This window comes from Mandrillus leucophaeus, unplaced genomic scaffold (assembly GCF_000951045.1).
Source record: "Mandrillus leucophaeus isolate KB7577 unplaced genomic scaffold, Mleu.le_1.0 Scaffold424, whole genome shotgun sequence".
In the NCBI taxonomy this organism is placed as follows: Eukaryota; Metazoa; Chordata; class Mammalia; order Primates; family Cercopithecidae; genus Mandrillus; species Mandrillus leucophaeus.
Window position 1 is genome coordinate 2,384,472 of NW_012104521.1, and position 21,922 is coordinate 2,406,393.

Below are 21,922 nucleotides of genomic sequence, written 5' to 3' on the forward strand. Positions count from 1 at the left end.
CCCCATGAAATTGAAGAGCAGGTGTGGGAATGAGTAGGCTGGAAGAACCAGAGCTTGTGATCTGAGAGTCGGATTAAGATTTCAGAGAGGCAGCAGTTTAGGTAACAACTAGTTTCAAATGTGATAATAACATTTGGTTGCCGGAGAGGAGATTAATGTCTTCGAATTTAGGATTTAAGGAACTGAAAATTGAGGACAGTGTTTCTCAGATTGCATTTGAAGGACTAATGCATGAGTACCACCTGGGGTGAGATTCCTAGGTTTAAACCTATGTCTACTGGCCTAGAATTCCTAAGGAAAGGGGCTGAGAATCTGTATTTCTAACAAGCAGTTTCAGTGATTCTGATTACTGAAGTTGGGACAAGTTTCAGAACCTGTGCAATAGGTGTTGGATGATTCATTTTCAAGGCTATTTAAATAGGCTCATAGTTAGGTCAGCAGTTAGGATGAAGAGGATGATCAGTAGTGAAAAGATGACATTAATCCCTTACAGGTGGTGAGAGAGCAGTTTTAGGGGATTATAGGGTATGTTAAAGTCAGTGTGATAGAGACTTGAAAGAAGTAATGATGTTGGAGCAGTAAATTGTCTCCTCCTGTCCTATATATAGGGAGTGTATGAAAATGTGCAGTTTCTGTTTGGAGTAGGCTGCAGCAAGGAAATGAACATAGCCTTCTTTGATGCCATTGAAGTTGTAGGCTCCTTGAAGGTGGTGAAAGGGTTGAGAGGAAAGTCAAAATAGTGGAGTCCATATCATCTCAAGTCAGAGTAAAACAAAAAGCCAGGTTTCTTAGAAACCCTGTTTAGTCAGTATATTAGGCAGGGTTCTCTAGAGGGACAGAACTAATAGAATATAGATATATGAGTTTATTAAGTATTAACTTACACGATCACAAAGTCCCACAACAGGCTGTCTGCAAGGAGCAAGGAGAGCCAGCCCGAGTCCCAAAACTGAAGAACTTGGAGTCAGATGTTCAAAGCAGGAAGCATCCCGTATGGGAGAAAGATGTAGGCTGGGAGGCTAGGCCCATCTCTCTTTTTCACGTTTTTCTGCCTGCTTTATATTCACTGGCAGCTGATTAGATTGTGCCCACCAGATTAAGGGTGAGTCTGCCTTTCCCAGCCCACTGACTCAAATGTTAATCTCTTTTGGCAACACCCTCACAGACACACCCAGGATCAATACTTTGTATCCATCAATCCAATCAAGTTAACACTCAGTGTTAACCATCACAGTCAGTTACTTTTGAAAGTTCTCTGATTTTAAAACAAATTGTTTGTTCTGTTAAACATTTGGTAGGATAAGTCAGCTTGAATTTAGAGGTTACATACGGCCTTAAGAATATGTTTCTTTAAACACTAAAATTTTGAGATACCTTAGGGAGATAGATGCCCATAGTATGAGAGCCACATGGAACTAAAAGAATATTCAAGTCTCTTCTATTTTGTGTTTACTGTGAGATCTGTCATTTCTTTCGTTATCATGTGTTCTTGATTATTCTGTGTAATGTGATGTGTGTCCTGTAGTGGACATGGTGAAGTGAAGAAGGAAATACTAAATGAGAAGAAAGAAGGTTAATGACTGAGATGGTACAATTTTTTAAGAGTACAATTCCATGTAGTTAATTTCACTTACAATGTTGTGCAACCATCACCATTATAGATTTTCCACAACTTTTTTTTTTTTTTTTTTTAGCATTACAAACAGAAGCTCTGTACCCATTAGGCAAATAACTCCTCACTTTCCTTCCCTCAGTCTCTGGTAACCTCTGATACCTTCTGCTTCTATGAATTTGCCTGTTCTTGATATTTCATATAAGTAGAATCATACAATCTTTCCTGTATCCTGTATCTGGCTTATTAGTATGTTTTCAAGGTTCATCTATGTTGTAGCACATATTTCTTTTTATTTCTGAATAATGTACTGTTGTATTTGTAGACCACATTTTGTTTATCCATTCATCTGTTGACAGATACTTGAATTGTGTCCACCTTTTGCCTAATATTTCTGCAGTGAACATTGGCATACAAGTATCTGAGAACCTGTTTTCAATTCTGTTGCTATATCCCTGGGAGTGGAATTGCTGGGTTATATTGGTAATTATGTTTAGCTTTTTGAGGGAGCAACAAATTATTATTCACAGCAGCTACACCCTTTTACCTTCCTACCAGCAGTGTTCAAAGGTCCTATTTTTCTACATCCTTACCAACACTATTACTTTCCCCTTAAAAAAGTTGTAGCATCCTTATAGATGTATCATTGTGATTTTGATTTACATTTCCCTAATTGCTAATAATGTTAAGGATCTTTTTGTGTGTTTATTGCTCGTTTGTATATCTTCTTTAAGTTCTTTGCTCATTTTTTGCTCACTTTTTAATTGGTTTGTCTTTGTTGTTGAGCTGTAGCTCTTTACATGTTCTGGATACTAAATGTTTATCAGATACATGATTTGCCAAAATATTCTCCCATTCTGCAGTTTTTTTATTTTCTTAACAGTGTCTTTTGATGCACAAAAATTTTAAACTTACGTAAAGCCCAATTTATTTCCTATGTTTCTCATGCTTTTGATGTCATAACTAGGAATCCATTGCAAATCTAAGGCCATGCAGATTTGCCCCTGTGTTTTCTTCTAAGAGTTTTATGGTTTTATTTCTCATATTTAGGTTATTGGTTCATTTTGAGTTAACTTTTATATATAGTGTAAGGTAGAGGTCCAGCTTAATTATTTTGCATGTGGAAATCCAGTTGTCCCAACATCAGTTAGAGGCTCCTCTTTCCCCCATTGAGTAGACTTGATACCCTTTTGGAAAAATCAGTTGACTATTGATGTATGAGTTTATTTTTGTGCTCTCAATTCTATGTCATTGGTATATTTATATCTATCCTATGCCAGCACCAAACTGTCTTGTTGCCTTAGCTTTGTAGTAAGTTTTGACATTGGATTTTTCAAGATTGTTTGGGTTACTTAGGGTCCTTTGCAATTCCATATGAATTTGAGGATTGCTTTTCCATTTCTGCAAAAAAAGGTCGGTGGAATTGTCATAGGAATTGTGTTGAGTCTGTAAATCACTTCGGGTAGTATTGTCATTTTAATATGTTAAGTCTTCCAATCCATACATCACTTGTCTGTTTACTTAGCTCTTCTTTAATTTCTTTCAGTAATGCTTTATAGTTTTCTGTGTACAAGTCTTTCACCTCCTGGGTTGATTCCTGGCTATTTTATTCCCTTAGATGCTATTATGAATGAATTGCTTTCTTGATTTCTTTTTTGGATTGTTGTCTGCTGGTGTATCAAAATGCAACTGATTTTTATGTGTGTCAAACTTGTAACCTGCAACTTTGCTGAATTTGTTTATTAGCTTTCTTGGGGATTTTATGCGATCTTCTATATAGAGAGAATAAATATACTTTTACTTCCTCCTTATTCGTCTGTATACCTTTATCTCTTTTCCCTAATTTGCTCTGCTAGAACTTAAAGTCATGTTGAATAGCAGTGGTAAAAGCATGCATCTTGTCTTTAATTTTTTCCACTTTTAAGATAAAGTTTTCCACTGAATTTTGTGAAAGGATTATAAATAATTAATTGATTCTCTTGATTTTAATTACTCTTTTTTCTTTTGCAGCATAAAGAATGAACCAGCAGTGGAAGAGAAAATACTGCAAGCTGGCTGACTGCTGATGAAGAAAATGCTTTATTTTTATGGCAGGCATCTGTGGGATCTGTAATAGTAATGTAAGTGTAGCATCATGTTTTTTTCAGTGCTGCAGTAAATTAAGTGGATTGGTTTAAAGCACAGTAAATTATCTGTCATATTTAGTTTTAATTATATAAAATGAGCATTTTCTGTTGACTTATAGGTGCTTTATTAACAATTTATTTACATTAAATTATCGTTAATGTAGATTTCCAAGTCTCCTCAGAGGGAAAAATCTCTAAGAAAAACTGAAGACACAGGAGTTTGCTCATAGAAGGCTAAAATACTGAAGAGATCTCCAGGTCCTCTGGGTTCTACCTTCTTTTTACATAATAATTTTCTTAAATAACTAAGCTAGGCAAGTAGTACTAGCTTTTATAAATAAGACAAACTACTGGGTTATAAAAACTCTAGTTACTAAAAACTTGTTTCACTAAATTAAAGGAATTTCTACATAATTGATTTTTTTAATGTAGTACCTCATTGCTTTTTATTCATATCACTTCACTCTGATCCCCAGTTTTACTAGCTGTGCTTTCATCATTTATCTTTGCATGAAATGCTTTAAAGTGTTACATACTACCTTGGATTTGTCCATATTTAACTTCACCCTATTACTGATGAAACATTTTTGCACTATGAATATATTTGTTTTCTAAAGTAATATAAACCATATGCAACTTGATGTCACTCATGAAAAATGTGAATATTTTATTGACTTTTAATTATAGCATTTTTCTTATTAGACCAAGAGTGACCTTAGTAGATCCTATTTCACATTTTCCCAGTTTGACATAAAACTTGCTATCTGCTCTTCCAGTATGATACTGGTTACATGTAATGATATGTATTAACAATAATTAATTTATTACTTAAAAGTACGACCATATTTTTATTCAGTATTGAAAATTTGATAATTGAAAAATGATACTAATAAACATTTGTCTTTAAAAATACATCTTTTATTTAATCCTGTCCATTTATCTATCTATATACATTTTTAAATATCTTAATAGGTCAGATAGTCTAGGTGCTGGTCACCAAGGAGCTTACTATGATCTAGTAAATGAGACATGTATGTAATTAACAAACAGTGGAATAGATGCCATGTTAAGGTAACAATAAGATGCTATTGAAACTGAACAGAGGGAGAGATTAATTTTATCTGAACGGTTCAGAGTGAACAGAGTAAGTTTCACTTTGCCTCTAAAGAATGAGTAGAATTTTAACAGTCAAAGAAAATTAAGAAACGTTTTTCAAGCCAAGGGAATGAGGAGGGAAACAACTGCCTAATCATCAACACATTTTAGAGGAGTCAGGTAACAGTAATATGTGGGAAGGCAGGGTAGGAGAAAGAGAATTCAAAATAAGTGCCGGGAATGAACATTTATTTAGTACTTATTATATTACCAGATTTTACATTTATTTAACATAAAATCAATGTTAATTGATTTTTATACTTAGGGACAGAGCATATTGATCAGTCTTGGAGGAGTTAGGTGACAGTACTAACTAGATGTTGAGTGGTTAGCTTTGTAAACAAGTAGCAGTACCCCATATTGAGCCAGGAGGAATAATGATAAGACAGAGTAAAGGTAAAGATAGATTTTCAGGATTTATTTTTGACTTACTTAATTTCTCAGTGATAGAGGTGTTAGTATATTGATAAACTAGGAGGGAGAAGTTTTATGATAGTCTTTGGGGAATAGGGAAAGAAAGATGTCTTGGCCGAGTAAAAGGTTACTGGGATTGATGGTGTTTAGGAAATCAAAATAGCTACCAAGTGTGTGGGGTTCACAACTTTTGCACCACACAAAAGTGAATTGTATGGTGAAATTTTTGTCACTTAGAGTAACTTGCTTGATTATTCTTTATTGCGAATGTCTCCCTTGTTGGCTTTTGTGGTGGTGGTCTATCTTTATCCCTGTTCTTCTCTGACCGTTCCTTACACCCCTTCCTGGCTATTTTACCAGAGAAATATTGGAGTAATTCAAGATTCTGTGGCTGGCCCTTTTGACTGCTCTCTCTACAGGTTTAATTTGGGCATTTACTCATTTTCATGGCTCCAAGGACCATGTATGTGTTGGTGAGTCACCAGACTTTTTTCAGCTTAGATTTATTCTTGGAGTACCAAACGAGTAAATTCAGCTGTCATCTATCTATCTCCACCTGGAGACCTTAATAAAGTCATTATGTCTGAGACAGAACTCTCCTCAAATTCTGAATTTAGGTGAATGTGTCACCACCCATCAGTAACCAAATGCTTTCATTTCTTTTTCCTTAGCATTCTTATATTATTGGAACCTTACATCAGCACCCTGCCTCTAATTATCTTATACTTGCATTACTACCTGGATATTCTAGTTTCCCTTTCACCTACCTCCTCCTGCATTACCATACTTTCCTCCAACCTGCTGTTCAAATGGTCTGGAAGCTACTAAACTTGCTGTTATTACCTGACGTAAAACCTTTCAGTGAACTCCTCTTGTCTCATTAGTGGTTCATATGTGGACCAGCTTCATAGAAATCCTTGAGCCCCTTGAAATTATGTGTAGGATTGTTCCCTTTTTTGTGTCTGTAATTGGATTCTGAATTCAGACTTTAAAAATCTGATTTTTAATATTTGGAGTTTTTATTGCTGGCTAAAAATTTCTTGAATACTACATATACTAAAGACCTTTTTTGCTTATAATAATTTTGCCTTCCATTTGACTAATTATCCAAGAAGTTTCAAGGAAATCTGAGTTCTTGGAGATTTCCACTAACTCTGCCCATACCCCTCTATATTTTGTCTTCTTAAGAAGACGACTTAGTATTAATAAACTTTTAATAATCTTACAGAAATATTTCACATGGTTTATCTGTTGGAAGAAGGGGATTTATACTTAAAAGTTGGAATATCACATGAAGAATTCAGTGAAAACGTCTTTGAAAATAAGTGATGTATTATACTTATTAATAGAATTGGACTACACTCCAAATTTCTATGTGTTAAATTTTTAGTTTAGTAAACTGGAAATAAATTCCCTTTTTCAAAATGATTCAAAATTAGAATTTTATGAGACATTTATGAGATAGGGAATACCTCTTTTGATTAGCATTAATACTTGCTTTACACAAAGGGAGGGGAAAAGCATTTCTTATTTACATATTGGTATGATCATCTGCATACATTTAATCTCCTACCTATTTTAAGATCATTGAAAGTATGCAAAATAGAGCCTGTGTAGGGTAGATTAAAATGGTTTTTTTAAAAAGCCTTGAAGTATGTCTTACAGGTAGACTAGCAGTTTGGGGTTACTTTGTGTCTATCTTGTTACACATTTTATGTGTATCTTGCTTATTGCATGTTCCTCATTCAGAATTAAAGAAGAAATATTACTAAGTTTTTCTGCCCATTTGTTGGTGATAGACTAACAGGATACTTGATGGGCTAAACAGAATCAGAATTTATAAATTGCTATAGCAAATTGATACTTAAGAGTGCTTCAGATGAAATAATGACCACTTAGCTGTCTGGTGTCCATTGTTTTCAGATTAACTTTGTCCAACTTTACTTCATTCTAATGACAGAACCAAAATACCTGCACAAACCAAATTGTTTTGCCTTTCCAATTGTGTTGTTGTTACAATTCATGCCTTCTCCTGGGATGATTGTAATTGCTTAGTTTTGAAATTACGTGTTTTGGTTTATTCATACATGCAAGAGTAAGAGTCATGCAAAATATTGATCATATTAAGTAGGGTGGAGGATAATGTTTTTAGGTTGAAAACATTTTTTTCTGTAGATAAACAAGCTGTATGTGATGGAAAACTGACTTCTTGGACCAGTTTTACTTAAAACAAATACAATAGGTTTGGAATTACGTATTTAAAAGCATGGCATTGGTCCATGTGACATGTTGGGTATCTTGTTTACATTTTACCAGACTTTATTTTTATTTATGTTTTAAATTTATGAGCCTGTCCTTTGTTCATAAGGTACTAGATGGTTTAAGGTATAGACTTCTTATATAAAGATGTTGCTGTTGTTTTTCCAAAGTAATGATGATCATCAGCCCATTTTTCTATTTAGTCTTATGAATAGAATTATGAGTAGACTCTATTAAATTATTACTTGTAAATGGATTGCTTTCTTGTTCTTTTTCTTAACTGGAGCTTTAAATAAATATGGAACTTGGAACAAAAAGAATTTCAGGAATTTTATGGAAACTTACTTTTTTGACCTAAATTGAAAGGGATGAAAGTTTCTGAAAACCTAACAAAATGTGTGCACAGCCAATTCTTTTAGGGGAGGAAATAGGCAGGGAATGTTAATTGGCTATTTAAAAAACATATGCCTTAGTTTGTAACTTATTATTGTTTCAAGTTACAAGATCTTTGAAGGCAAGTGTTTATCTCAAAATATGTGAAAGCTTTTATAGTGCTTAACATAGTAAGACATCCTATTAGGGTTTATTTAGAACAAGCTTATCCAACCTGTGGGCGACATGCGGCCCAGGGTGGCTTTGAATGCAGCCCAACACAAATTCATAAGCTTTCTTAAAACATTATGTGATTTTTTTTTTTTTTTTTTTTTTTAGCTTATCAGCTATCATTAGTGTTAATGCATTTTATGTGTGGCCCAAGACAATTCGTTTTCTTCCAGTGTGGCCCAGGGAAACCAAAAGATTAGACACCCCTGACTTAGAACTTTCCATAGGTTAGGAAAAAGTTGTACTTTCTTGATGTCTATAACCTAGAATTTTTGGTAAAGGAATTGATTGGAAATGTTATTAAAAGTTGAAAATAATTTGGAAGTTAAGCATTTTAGTGATCAGTTCTTCCACTGAAACTGTGTTGCTTCCTTTACTAAATATGTGCCATCTTTTTAAAAACTTAATATGTTGCTTCCTTTACTAGAAAATTGCCATCTTTTTGAGCCTTGTCTATTGAGGAACCAAGAACACAGAAAAGGCAGTAAAAAGAAAAAAAAAAAAGGATTGTTTTAAGATTGGATGTGCTGTGATGATAGCCTAGGATTATTGTTTTTCAATTTTTGATGAGCGTAAGCATTCTTAGTGACTATATCTTTTGTAACTACTGGACCCATTTAGAATGGCAGAATTAGCTGGCACAAAGATTGTCATTCATTTTAAGCTTTAATCTCTGACATCTTCATCTTCATTTCTCAGTCTTTTTTACTTATCAGTGGTTTCCTCCCTCTATTATTTTCTCCCCTTTTAATTTTTTTTTTTTTTTTTAAAACTATGGGGGAAAAAAAATTAAATGTTTCCTTAGCAGGGCACAATAAGGCTTTCATGACTTGGCTTTTGATTATCTTTACACCTTCATCTGCTCTTCCATTGCTTGTATGACTATTTGACTCAGTGTCTTGCACATGCCTCTGCCTGGAATCTGCTCCACTGCCCAGGCCCTTCTGAATGAACACTAAACTTTCTAACCTATGTCCATCCTCTCATCTCTCTCTCATTGTTATTTTTGTAAGTATGTTAACACATTCTGATTATGCAGGAATCAGGCCATATTGTAATTATCTGCATATTTGTTTCCTTATTTAACAGAGTACTTGTGTGTCTTATTTATCATTAGACCCATCAGTACTTAGTATCTATACCACGGTAGGTGTTTGGTAAATGTTTATCTGAATCAGCAAGGCAGAAATTATAAATTTTATGTCAGTGTTTAAGCTGGATACATCCAATTTGACAAATCTTTTTTCTTCCTCCTCTTCAGGGCATCTTCAATATTCATGTTATTTTCTCCCTTGGTCTTATGTGATTGTTACCTTTATGAAGCTTTAGTGATTACAAAGCACTTTTTTTGTCCATTTTTACCTGAGCTTTGTAAACTCTGATTTGCAGGTAAGGAAATTTAGACTAAGGGTTTAACTGCATGCCTAAGAGCACATAGTTAATAAAGAACTCTAAAACTCAGATTTTTAGATTTCTTGTCTAGCGTTCATTTCACTGTATAATAGCTGCCATGATCCTTTTTTCCTCCACTGGATGCAGCTTTTCATTATATAGTTCTTCAGTGTGTTTCTCCAGGGCCGATCTGTAAGTGCACTGATGGAATTTTTATACATTCCCAAAGTATGTACAAGTAAATGCTTATAAAACGTTTTCATTGGTTGGAGAGTTTTTCTTCTACTTTCATCTTCATATCCCCATTGTCTAGAATGTGGCTTGCATATAATGCACATAATAGGTGGTTAGTATTTTCATAATTGTTGAATTAAGATATTGCAAGAATTAAAACATGACTTTAATATTTTATGTATTTTTTCTTAGGATGGCTGGCTGTGGTGAAATTGATCATTCAATAAACATGCTTCCTACAAACAGGAAAGCGAACGAGTCCTGTTCTAATACTGCACCTTCTTTAACCGTCCCTGAATGTGCCATTTGTCTGCAAACATGTGTTCATCCAGTCAGTCTGCCCTGTAAGCACGTTTTCTGCTATCTATGTGTAAAAGGAGCTTCATGGCTTGGAAAACGGTGTGCTCTTTGTCGACAAGAAATTCCCGAGGATTTCCTTGACAAGCCAACCTTGTTGTCACCAGAAGAACTCAAGGCAGCAAGTAGAGGAAATGGTGAATATGCATGGTATTATGAAGGAAGAAATGGGTGGTGGCAGTACGATGAGCGCACTAGTAGAGAGCTGGAAGATGCTTTTTCCAAAGGTAAAAAGAACACTGAAATGTTAATTGCTGGCTTTCTGTATGTCGCTGATCTTGAAAACATGGTTCAATATAGGAGAAATGAACATGGACGTCGCAGGAAGATTAAGCGAGATATAATAGATATACCAAAGAAGGGAGTAGCTGGACTTAGGCTAGACTGTGATGCTAATACCGTAAACCTAGCAAGAGAGAGCTCTGCTGACGGAGCGGACAGTGTATCAGCACAGAGTGGAGCTTCTGTTCAGCCCCTAGTGTCTTCTGTAAGGCCCCTAACGTCAGTAGATGGTCAGTTAACAAGCCCTGCAACACCATCCCCTGATGCAAGCACTTCTCTGGAAGACTCTTTTGCTCATTTACAACTCAGTGGAGACAGCATAGCTGAAAGGAGTCATAGGGGAGAAGGAGAAGAAGATCATGAATCACCATCTTCAGGCAGGGTACCAGCACCAGACACCTCCATTGAAGAAACTGAATCAGATGCCAGTAGTGATAGTGAGAATGTATCATCTGCAGTTGTTGCACAGCACTCCTTGACCCAACAGAGACTTTTGGTTTCTAATGCAAACCAGACAGTATCCGATCGATCAGATCAATCGGGAACTGATCGATCAGTAGCAGGGGGTGGAACAGTGAGTGTCAGTGTCAGATCTAGAAGGCCTGATGGACAGTGCACAGTAACTGAAGTTTAAATAAAAATGTCTTCAGCTCCATGCTCAAGGTTGAAAAGGTTACCTGTAAATTTATGCCCGCATAACATTATACTCATCCCCAGTAGTGCATTTTGGGAGTTGGGGTGGGAAGGGGTATGGGAAGGATAGACCCGTAATCAAAATGTCTAACATGTCTCTGTTGAGAAATTTATTTAATGTAAGGAACTTGGGTGTTAATAGTTGAGAGCTGTTTAGTAATAACCCAGTTTTCTCGAGGTCTGTTTACTTTATAGTTTTTAAAAACTTATGTTGTTCTTTTGGCCAGTGTGTTTGTATTATCTGTGCATTAATGGTCCTCATCTGACTCCTGCATTGTGTCTTATTTTTCTGCATGGATTGGCATAAGACCATTACTAAAATTTGGCACCTGTGAGATGTTTGATATTATGAGCAGGAAGCATAATTTAATGTAAGAATAGATGTGAATTTGGGATTTCAAAATAGATGAATAACTACTATTTTATAGTAAAGTTATTGATATGGAAATGAAAACAGCCAGTAACTTATGTTTCAGAATGTTTGTAACACACTTCATGGCGTTCCCATAGGCTTTGCTGTCTAGTCTTATAGTTTGAGGTTTTTCTGGTCAGCATTTTTCTTTTTGATTACAAAATTTATAATTTAATAAATACTAGAGTTTATCAAAAACAATTTGTCTCTTGTTTGAGTGTGGAAAGGGTGTGGAAACATTTTGACATTTGTGACCAAAGGTCACTTAAAAAGTGGTAGTTTTCATTGGTTGTTTTCAGCTTTAAATCACCTGCCCAGAAAAGTCTGATTTTTTTTCTTAAGAGATTATTTATTTAACAGATTATTATTTAAACAGAACCTATAGGCAGTGTGTATATAATAAATATATATGGAAATAAAATTAAAGCAGATACCATTAATATTTTATATTTTCCTTACCATATTCATTAGTAGTCTAACACTCTGGATTAAATGGCAGACTTACAGTGTTAGCAGACATGAATTCACTTTAAACAAAATGTTGTAGACCACAAAATCCACTTTTATTTGGTAGATTTTACATCTATGGCCAAATAGAAAATATTAGGTTGACACAGTAATCTAGAATTTACCTCTGAAAAAAAGTAACGTGAGTCTGTCTAACCATATTTTTCGAACTCAACAGTAGGATCATGTATAAGGCAAATGCAAGTTATTTTTACCATGATTCTCAAATGTGAATTGAATGTTACAGTAGCAAATACTTTTGACCTCTTGTGATGAGTCAGAACTAGAACTTAATTCTTGGACTTTCACATTTTTTAAAAAGTGTATTTCTGGGATGATCATAAACATTTTATGTTGTGCATTTTTACGTTTACTTTTGAAAGACAGTTATAAAAGGTTAGTTGTTTTTTAGGAAAAAAAAAGAAATCTGATGTAAAAATGCAAATTTATGTTGCAAGATGCTTCATGAGTCCCTTCGAGTGGTTTTAATTTTAAAACTACATCAACAGTAGTTGTTTATTACTAGTTGGAAATTCCAGGGCACACAAATGAATGTTCAATTTGTAAAATCAGTTGACTTTCCATGTCATGGCTACCACTGTTTAGTAGATAATTTATAATAGAAAACTAATTATTGAAAAGATCAAATAAAGTTCCAAATTTGTAGTGGGTAGTGAGGTACATCTTTTTTTAAATTAAGGGCCATTTCCCATGAATTTTACTCCGGCTGTTTGGAGCAGAAGAAAATAATTGATCATATCCTTTCTTGTTTTCTTGTTCCCTGATCCCTCCCCACTTTTGCTCTTTAATAGCAATACTCATTATTTTGGTAAATTATTTCCAGGTAAGACAGGTAAGACAAAATTTTATGAAAAGTAACACCAGGAATAGGTTTTGTATAGAAGCTCTCCTTTTAAACACTGCTCTTTGCTTATAAGCTAAGAATTATTATTGGAATTGAGAGCAATAATTTTTAAGCCAAAAGTGTATATTTTAGCTAAATGTTCCAGATTATGCAGTAAATACCCAAGTGAATAACTGGCAAGAAATGAGGTAAATGAGTTCAGATATTCAAAAGATGATTAAAAACAAGTCTGCATATTAATAGTAGCCTTCAAAGTAATTCTGATGTTCATATTTAACATCATTTAACATTTATACATATTAGTCACTGGAGCTTTACTTGGAGTACATCCACACGAAAAACCAATTATTTATTAAATTTTCCTTTCTTAGCAATAGCCTCTAAATTTGCAGGCCCACCCCAAACTGTTCCTAAAAGATCTCTTTCATTCTGTAATGCTTCCTCCAAATATAGCTCTCTGCCTGAACAAACAGATTTTTTCAAAGCTCTGATTACTTCCGGTGGCCCTTGGATGAATTGCTTTAGCCATTCTTGTGCCTCTTCTAGAGATTTAGTTTCATCTGAAGACTGCAAGACCTCTTCAACCATTCCTATGTGTAGAGCGTATTTTGAATCCAGTTTAAGGGCCCCACTCAGCACTTTGAGAGCTTGTCTACTTCCGATTATGTCAACTAGCCGGGTGGTGCCACCCCAGCTTGGTATTATGCCCATCTCTTTGTGGACAAATCTGATCTTACTCTCTGGAGTCATTAACCTGTAAGAGAAAAAAGAAAAGCTTAATTGTAACTCTCTGAGTGTGTGTATATATGCCCTAATCATAAAGTACTACCCATTCATGATCTGATGTGAACTCTCCACAGATCTTTATAGGTAGATATATTAAAAACAATGTTTGAAAAATATGGCTGTTTTGTCTAGAATTTAATTCACTAATAGTATTTAAAACTTCCTTTGAAAACAGTATCAACATTTTTTGTTGTGCTTGTTTACCCTTTGCAAACAAGAACCTACTCTTTGTTTCTAAAAGCCCAAAGTTGGTATTTCTTGAGTGGTGACCTAATGAGAGGATCTGAATCAAGTGAAAGTATGGGAGTAGGAAATGTTAGGTGCATACTATGAAAAACAAGCATATTAAGACAAGACTCTCAAAAGTCCTTAGGGGGAAAAAAACCATTTTAAATACAGCATCTATTCAGCAAATATTTACCAAGAACTACCAATGCCAAGTGGTGTTTTAGGTGCTGAGACTACAGGAATGACCAAAATAAAATCCTTGTGCTCAGGAGCTTGTTTTCAGTTTGGAGAGAGAGGCACTAAACTATTATAAAGTCAGTGGCAATGAGTGCTTTATAGCAAAAAAAGAAAAAAAAAAATGAGGCAGGAGACTATTGACTTGAGCATATGTGTGCTGGGGGTGTGCTATTTGGGACGAAGAAGGACTGAACATTTGAGCAGCTACCTGAGGAAGTGAGCAATACAAAAATCTGGGAAAAGATGTTCCAGGAAGAAGGAATTGCAAGTGCAAAAGTCTTGAAGTAGAACTGCTTAGTATCTCTGGAGACAAGTACAGTATAACTGAAACATGGGGAATAAAATGAGAAGCACACTTACAGGCCTTAGTAAGGAGTTCGGATTTTATTTATTTTTTAAGTGTGCAGTTATTTAGAGGAGGTCAACCAAAGAATTAGCGTCTGACACTTTACAAGGGCTGCTCTAGTTGACATGTGCATGACGACCTTATTTAGCATTTCAAAGCTCTTATACCACTTTTTTTAAGGAACTGGCAATACAACTATTGCAGAGTTGGATTTAAACCTAGGCAGGTTGGCTTCAGTATCTTCATGGTACACATAATAGCTAGGCAAGGTAGAATCAGGTATACCAGTAAGAAAGTTATTGATAGAGGCTTGGATTAGACTGATAGCAGTGAGTTTCCCTAACGGGTTCATTTTCCCCAATCATGGGATTTTTATGAATAGGATGATTAATAAGGAAAGAATAGCAATAAAGGGGAGTTAACACAAAGAAATTGGTGGGCATAGCAAACGGCCTCACATTTGCCAGTTCAACAGACTGAATAAAGTTACACGATTTAGGAAATGCTGCTGATGCGTTTTACTTTGAATGCATGCTTCAAAAAGCTTTCACTTTCAAATTACTCAGTACAAAAAAAGAAGACCTTAAGTTGGTTTGGCTTTCCAACGTGTTAAATACTGAAATGCAGGTGATTTGGTTCTATTAGCACTAAGAACAAAAAACTCAGTCTTTGACCCCAGAGAATTCTGACAAATGCCCATTTATTAACTCACTGGGAAACTGTGCCTTCACAGTTGTGAATTTTTACAAAGGAAAATATGCCTTGATTATGAACAATGCTTCTAGAGGCAAATAGCTATGAAAAATAATAGTTTTCAAGAAATAATTTTAAAATTGGGAGGAAGAACAAGTCTTATAAAAATCTGAATTTATCACAACATTGTAAGAGGAATACTGCTTTGTTAAACAGAAAAGAATGTCAAAAGGAATAGAAATTATAGAAATAATATCTAATATTCTTAGAATAGGAATATTGTCAATATTGAACCCAATCCTATAGGCTTTTCACATAATACATTAAATATGTAACTGTTCTGAACTGAATCCTGGAATTGGTTCAGAGCTGCGCCTATATGGAGTAAAGGACTATGCCAGGAATAAATTCATTTAGAATCAGCTGAATATAAAAACTGGTTAAAGTCCTAGATGTTGGATTAATGTAGATGAGCTTATGACAACAAAAGTTATTACCTGGGTAAGTACATTCATATTTGGAATTATTTGCTTCTAAAGAAAAATCATCATCATCTCGATGGTGAATTTTTTCCATTTGCCTTACTTTATAAGGTAAAGTATGTCTTTTGGAATCATATTTTACAACTCCAACAAATATTTTACAACTCAACAAATTTTATCTTTGTAAAACACCTTTTGTGATCAAAATCTAACATCCATTCTTTGCAAACTGTATACCTTGGGTGTGCTTGTGTACTGATATACATTAAATATATATTAAATAAATATGACCAAAAAATTCATTGGTGACAAAAGAACACAAGTAGTTTCCTCTAATAAACACAGCATTCAGATGGTAACCTTTACAAGACTAATTTAACCTAAAACTTAAAGTTTAAATATAAAATTTAAAATGCTGAAAAACCTAATTTAAGAAGGACATTGCTATATTATCAACAAGATGTATCCCAAAACAGTTTCCTGATAGATCCTACAGGATTATACACTAATTCCTTCCAGAGTTTAGATGCAGTTGCCTGGTAATATAATTATTGCAAGGGATAATCTATGCAGAGTAATGGAAGACTTAGTTCTTATAATTTTGAAGACTTATGACAGACTTAATTTATAAAGCCATATTAAACTAGCTTTTTTTGACAAGTAAAAGAATGGTGTCTTCTGACTGTTTAATAGCATAATCATTGGCAATGTTTAAAATTTCCTCTGACATCCTGGGGCAAAGGAGATGAGATTAATCAAATGTGGATATACTTCTTGTTACCACTGTCTGGATGAAACAATGTTATAGGAAAAACTACTGACAACTGGGGAAAGAGTTTCACTTTTGACAGGTGATACAAAGTCAAGTGTTGATGGCACCAGGAAAGACTGTTGAGTGAGTTACTACTTTCTGATGTAGTGACTTGGGTGATACAAAGTCAAGTGCTGATGGCACCAGGAAAGACTGTTCAGTGAGTTACTACTTTTTGATGTAGTAACTTAAGTTTCAGGTCTTTGAACAAATGTATTCAAGAACATTCTTAAAAAAAGTTACCAAATGTTACTATAATAGGAACTTTTTAGTGGAAAAGTTGCAAAACAAAAACAAAAACAAAACAGCCTTTTTTGTAATGTTGATTATTAAAGCAAGGTACTCCTAGTAAATTCTGTGATGAAGGATGGAAATATAAATAATTGAATTGGAAGAATGTACAGCTTTGATGTGAAGTGCATATACTCAGGGGCCAGACTGCTGGGCTTGAAATCCTAGCATGGCCACTAGACTGGCTACATACCACACATTGTAAAATATAGTGAAGGCAAAAGAAACGTGGTACAAAGAGGAGAGGAAGATTCATCTCTAGATCTTAGGAAGGTACTTAACATCTCTGCATCTCTTGATAGATACTTTGAACATATGTACTCCACAATTCTTTTATAGTGTCTTTATGTTTTAAAAAATCTGTGTGAAATTGCCTCAGACAAGTCTACAAGAGAATACAGTATTACCTACTTTTATTTCGAAATATAAAAGTTGTACATATTTTGTTGTCTGATACATAATAAACTCTATGTATACTAGCTTTTATTACTATTAAGTTGGTGGTATTGATAGGTCAGTAAAAATAACAGTAGTGTTTCTGCTAGTGAAGTAGTATAAAGTTGTCCCCTGGATTAAAATCACATAACCTCTAAATATTCAAAGTAAAAGAGCTATGCTCAACACTGTATAACCAGCAAACACTCTTGTTCTTCGATGCTGGTTATATAAATGGAGACCAAAAGACATACTAAATTTTTATATTGCCAAATAAAATTAGAAATAATGCTGTATTCTACTACAGATACAGTTGAAGCAGAAGATTGCAAGCTGATCTTTTAAAAAACAGATAAGACACTTATCCCTCTAAGATTTCTTTAAAGAGAACTGTTCAATACAAGTAAGATAAATATCTTGAAATTTTAAACCATTGATGTTACAAAATTAACATCATGTTACACATTTAAAGTTTGGAATCACTGATTTAAGTATAAATAAGCTTTAGTTTAGGGCCAGAAACTCTGCTAGTCCGTTTACACTGATTGCATAAAGGGCCAAGGACAACAACGTAAATTGCTCACATGGGGAAATATAGCATAGAAAATTATAGAATTAGCAACAGCATCTCTGACCACAAATAATACTTTTTACAATTATGCCTCAAACATAAACTTACTTGTTCACACATATATTTTCCTGGCACCTTCTCCCTTTTGTTTTCTACCATCTATAACATCACAAAACAAACTATGGAAAAGAGAACCCAAAAATTCTCCCTATAATCTCAGCTTTCTGATTTCCAAGTCTCAGATGATTGGCTTCATGAGTTTCCATTCATTTTATGCAAAGAGACTGCTTGAATAAGAAGGTATATAGTTGAATGTGTGAAAATTTTTATTTGTGTGTGTGGTTGAGAGGGGGGAGCAGACATAAAAATGTTTTGTGATATTTAAGTCTGATTTTAACATTCAGTAATCCTGGCATGATCAGAGGTAGATTTTCTTGATGTCACAGCTCTGAAGTAAGAACTTCCAAGTAACGTGGTAACTACAAAACAAAGCAACATGGGCAATGTGACTGCTTCCTGAGGTGGACATCTCCTATTCAGAGTAAAGTTACTTCCAAATCAAAAATGGGATTTGTTATTTTCAAATTGGGGTGGGGACGGGATTGTGTGTGCATGCATTTATTTGTGTATGTGCAAGTGTGTGTAATATTGTACTTTATTTATTAAGCCAGTATTTTTTTTTATTTTTTTTTTTGAGACAGAGTCTCACTCCATTGCCCAGGCTGGAGTACAGTGGTGCGATCTCGGCTCACTGCAACCTCTGCCTCCTGGGTTCAAGTGATTCTCCTGCCTCAGCCTCCCAAGTAGCTGGGATTACAGGTGCCCACCACCACACCCGGCTAATTTTTGTATTTTTAGAATAGACGAGGTTTCACCATGTTGGCCAGGCTGGTCTCGAACTCCTTACCTCAGGTGATCCACCTGCTTCGGCCTCCCAAAGTGCAAAAGGCTACCTTGTAAGCTCCTTTGGGATAAGCATGTTTATAGCTCCCTTTCTTTGTAATATACTTTGAACTAATGCGTAGCAGCTGGAAATGCTAATACCTTGGCTGAGGGTTATTTATATTCATGAAAACAGCATTAGAGATTGAAAACAAATCAGATAGGCAGGCTCTAATTGGATAGTTGAGAATTTTATTTCACTAGGGAGATAAAGGAATAAAAATGTGCTTTTCATTTGGTGTATAAACAGCTCAATACCCCAAAGGAGAAATGGGAAAAGAAAATGCAGAGAAGTCATACACATATAAATAAGCCAACATGAAAATTTATGCATCACCAAAAATCTCTAAAAAGGCAAATAAAATTTAAATATAATTGTTGATTATCAAAATTATAAAAGATACCTTAAAAGATTATACTCATTGTAAGAAAGGATGCTCTCAAACAGACATTTTCTGCTGGTGGTAATATAAATTGGTAGAATGTTTCCTAGAAGATAACGTAGCAATTATCAAAAGCCTTGTTAACACTGCATATCCTTTGATTAAGTATTTGTGCTACTTACATGATTTATTTTCAGGAAATAATCTGAAATGTGGGTAAAGCCTTTTGCATAAGGTAATTATCACAGCATTAATCATTTTAGAGAAAAATTGGAAACAACAGACCAACAGAAAATCAACAGACATAACTGCAAGTGGAAATCTAGTACATAATCAGGTGTTATCTCAAATCACTGGAACACAGAAGGCTTTCTAAAACAAATGCTGTTGGGACAAATAATCATTTGGAAAAAAGATGAAATAAGATCCATTACTCACACCATACATGAAAATAAGCTCAAAATGGATTAGATATATAAATGTAAAACACAAAACCATTCAAGTACTAGAAGAAACACACATGAACTTCTCTATAACCTTGGTATATGGAAAGGCTTTTAAATTACCACTCGAAATCCACATGCAACTTTTAAAAAGATTGACAGATATGACTACTTTCGCGCACGCGCGCGTGTGTGTGTGTGTGTGTGTGTGTGTGTTTAGATGGAGTCTTACTCCATTGCCCAGGCTGGAGTGCAGTGGCACGATCTTGGCTCACTGCAACCTCCCTCTCCCAGGTTCAAGCGATTCTCCTGCCTCAGCCTCCAGAGTAGCTGCAACTACAGGTGCGCACCACCACAGCTGGCTAAATTTTTTTATATTTTTAGTAGAGACAGGGTTTCATCATATTGGCCAGGCTGGTCTCGAACTCCTGACCTCGTGATCCGCCTGCCTCAGCCTCCCAAAGTGGATGTGTTTTTTTAAAAAGGCTTGCATGGCAAAAAAGAATAAAAACCAAAAACAAGCAAAGTCAAAAGACAAGCTGAGCAAATATATGCAAAACATACCACAGATAATGACACTATCCCTAATACTTGAAGAACTTTAAAAAAAATTGAGGGAAAAAAACAAATATCCTGTTGAGAAATAAGCAAAATGTGAATAAATAATTCACCAAAATTTTTTTTAAATGGTCCTTAAGACATATTAAACCATAATCAACTTCACTTTAACAGAAATGGGCTGTGTGCAGTGGCTCATGCCTGCAATCTCAGCACTTCGGGAGGCCATGGATCACTTGAGCTCACGAGTTTGAGACCAGCCTGGGCAACACGACGAAACCCCGTCTCTACAAAAAATACAAAAATTAGCCAAGTGTGGTGGTGCATACCTGTAGTCCCAGTTACTCCGGGGGCTGAGGTGGGAGGATGACTTGAGCCCTAGAGGCGGAAGTTGCAGTGAGCAGTGATCGTACCACTATACACCCCAGCCTGGGTGAGATAGAGCAAGACCTTGCCTCAAAAAGAAAAAAAAGAAAAAAAAGAAAAAAGAAGAAAGAAATGCATATTACAACTATGCTGAAATGTTGTTCCTTACCCATGAAATCTGCAAATTCAAAAGTTTAATAGTAGGCTCTGTTGACAAGGCTAAGTGAAACAGACTAGAGGGAATGCAGACTTGTCTATCTCTTATGGAAGAAAATTCGGCAATAATAAATATTCATTAACTCATTAATATTTGTTTAACTTTTGATTCAGCAATCCTATTTCTAGTGTTTATCCTCAAGATATGCCACTAATATTACTAAAAAGTATACATAAAGTTATTCAGTGCAACATTCTAACATATTCAAGACATAAAATAAGGCTGGAAACAAGGGAAAAAATTTAAACTGAATGCAAAAACTAAAGCAAGGTATTTTCAAATGAAATCACATTGAGGGAGAAAAGGAAAAATCAGGCAGATAGCTAAGGCTAGTCCTTGGAGAAATAGCCTGAAAAATCACAGCTACAGGCACAAACAGAACAGCCTGGGGAAAAACTAAACTGCAACTACACTAATAAGAAAGCAAGACCCAACAGAGCCTTTTTTCCTTTGTGTGATTAGCGGGCTTCCAGGAAAAAGGTTCCTCCCCTTTTCAGGCATATACATGGTAGGCTCTGTGGGAACTTGCACAGGAACGGGGGTGGGCTTACCTGAAACAGACCTGCAAGTTACACAAACAAGAGAAGCTGCACTTTGTGCTTACCCAAGACATACCCACAGCTGCACAGATAAGGAGAGTTACACAAATAGCTACAGATGAGGGGAGTTTCTTATAAAAGCTTTTGGATTCAACTGTAAAAACAGCAACCCACTCGGGCCCCCTCTCCACTGTGAAGAGCTTTCTTCTTTCACTTATTAAACTTTCACTCCAACCTCCCCCCTTGTGTCGACGCTCCTTAATTTTCTTGATTGTGAGACAAGGAGCTTGGATAACACCTCAGACGACGAGACCATTCACCCAAGACCATTTCAACATCAAAGAAGGAAAAACAACAAAAACAACAGTGAACTAATCTAAGTAACTTTTGAACACAGTACAATACTTTACCCTTAGTCTGGGTGAAAAAAATATATGATACACAAAGATAAAACACAATAGCAAAATGTTAAAAATCGTTGGATCTGAATGAATGGCACAGGGAAATTATTTGTGTTACTCTCATGCCTTTTCTGCAAGTTTGTAATTATTTCAAAATTAAAAATTAAAAAATACAATTCCAGTTTCTCTCTCACACCAAATTCAATAGTAAAATATTAAATATTAGATATATAGAAATGTGTACATGCTTTTTTTGCCAAAAGTTGATGCTAAAAGCCAAGC

At 35.0% G+C, this 21,922-nt stretch overlaps 2 protein-coding genes across 10 annotated transcripts in view; one reads left to right on the forward strand and one right to left on the reverse strand.

The window, feature by feature from the left end:
* RNF146 (ring finger protein 146) overlaps positions 1-11,960 on the forward strand; it is a 23,989-nt gene extending 12,029 nt beyond the window's left edge. For 3 of the 9 annotated variants that reach the window (XM_011993079.1, XM_011993081.1, XM_011993078.1), the window contains exons 2-3: positions 3,623-3,732; positions 9,988-11,960. In XM_011993079.1, the coding sequence (XP_011848469.1) occupies positions 3,731-3,732; positions 9,988-11,068 (1,083 nt within the window). In that variant the 5' untranslated portion in view covers positions 3,623-3,730 and the 3' untranslated portion in view covers positions 11,069-11,960. Of the gene's footprint in view, positions 1-3,622; positions 3,733-3,902; positions 3,997-8,596; positions 8,742-9,430; positions 9,559-9,987 lie in introns of all 9 variants that reach the window. The other 6 variants (XM_011993085.1, XM_011993086.1, XM_011993082.1 and 3 more) reach the window with 4 other exon arrangements.
* Positions 11,961-12,080: 120 nt separating this feature from the next.
* Positions 12,081-21,922, reverse strand: part of ECHDC1 (ethylmalonyl-CoA decarboxylase 1) — a 53,952-nt gene continuing 44,110 nt past the window's right edge. Inside the window, exon 6 of the mRNA XM_011993087.1 lies at positions 12,081-13,665. Coding sequence (XP_011848477.1) covers positions 13,257-13,665 — 409 coding nt within the window. The 3' untranslated portion in view covers positions 12,081-13,256. The remainder of the gene's footprint in view (positions 13,666-21,922) is intronic.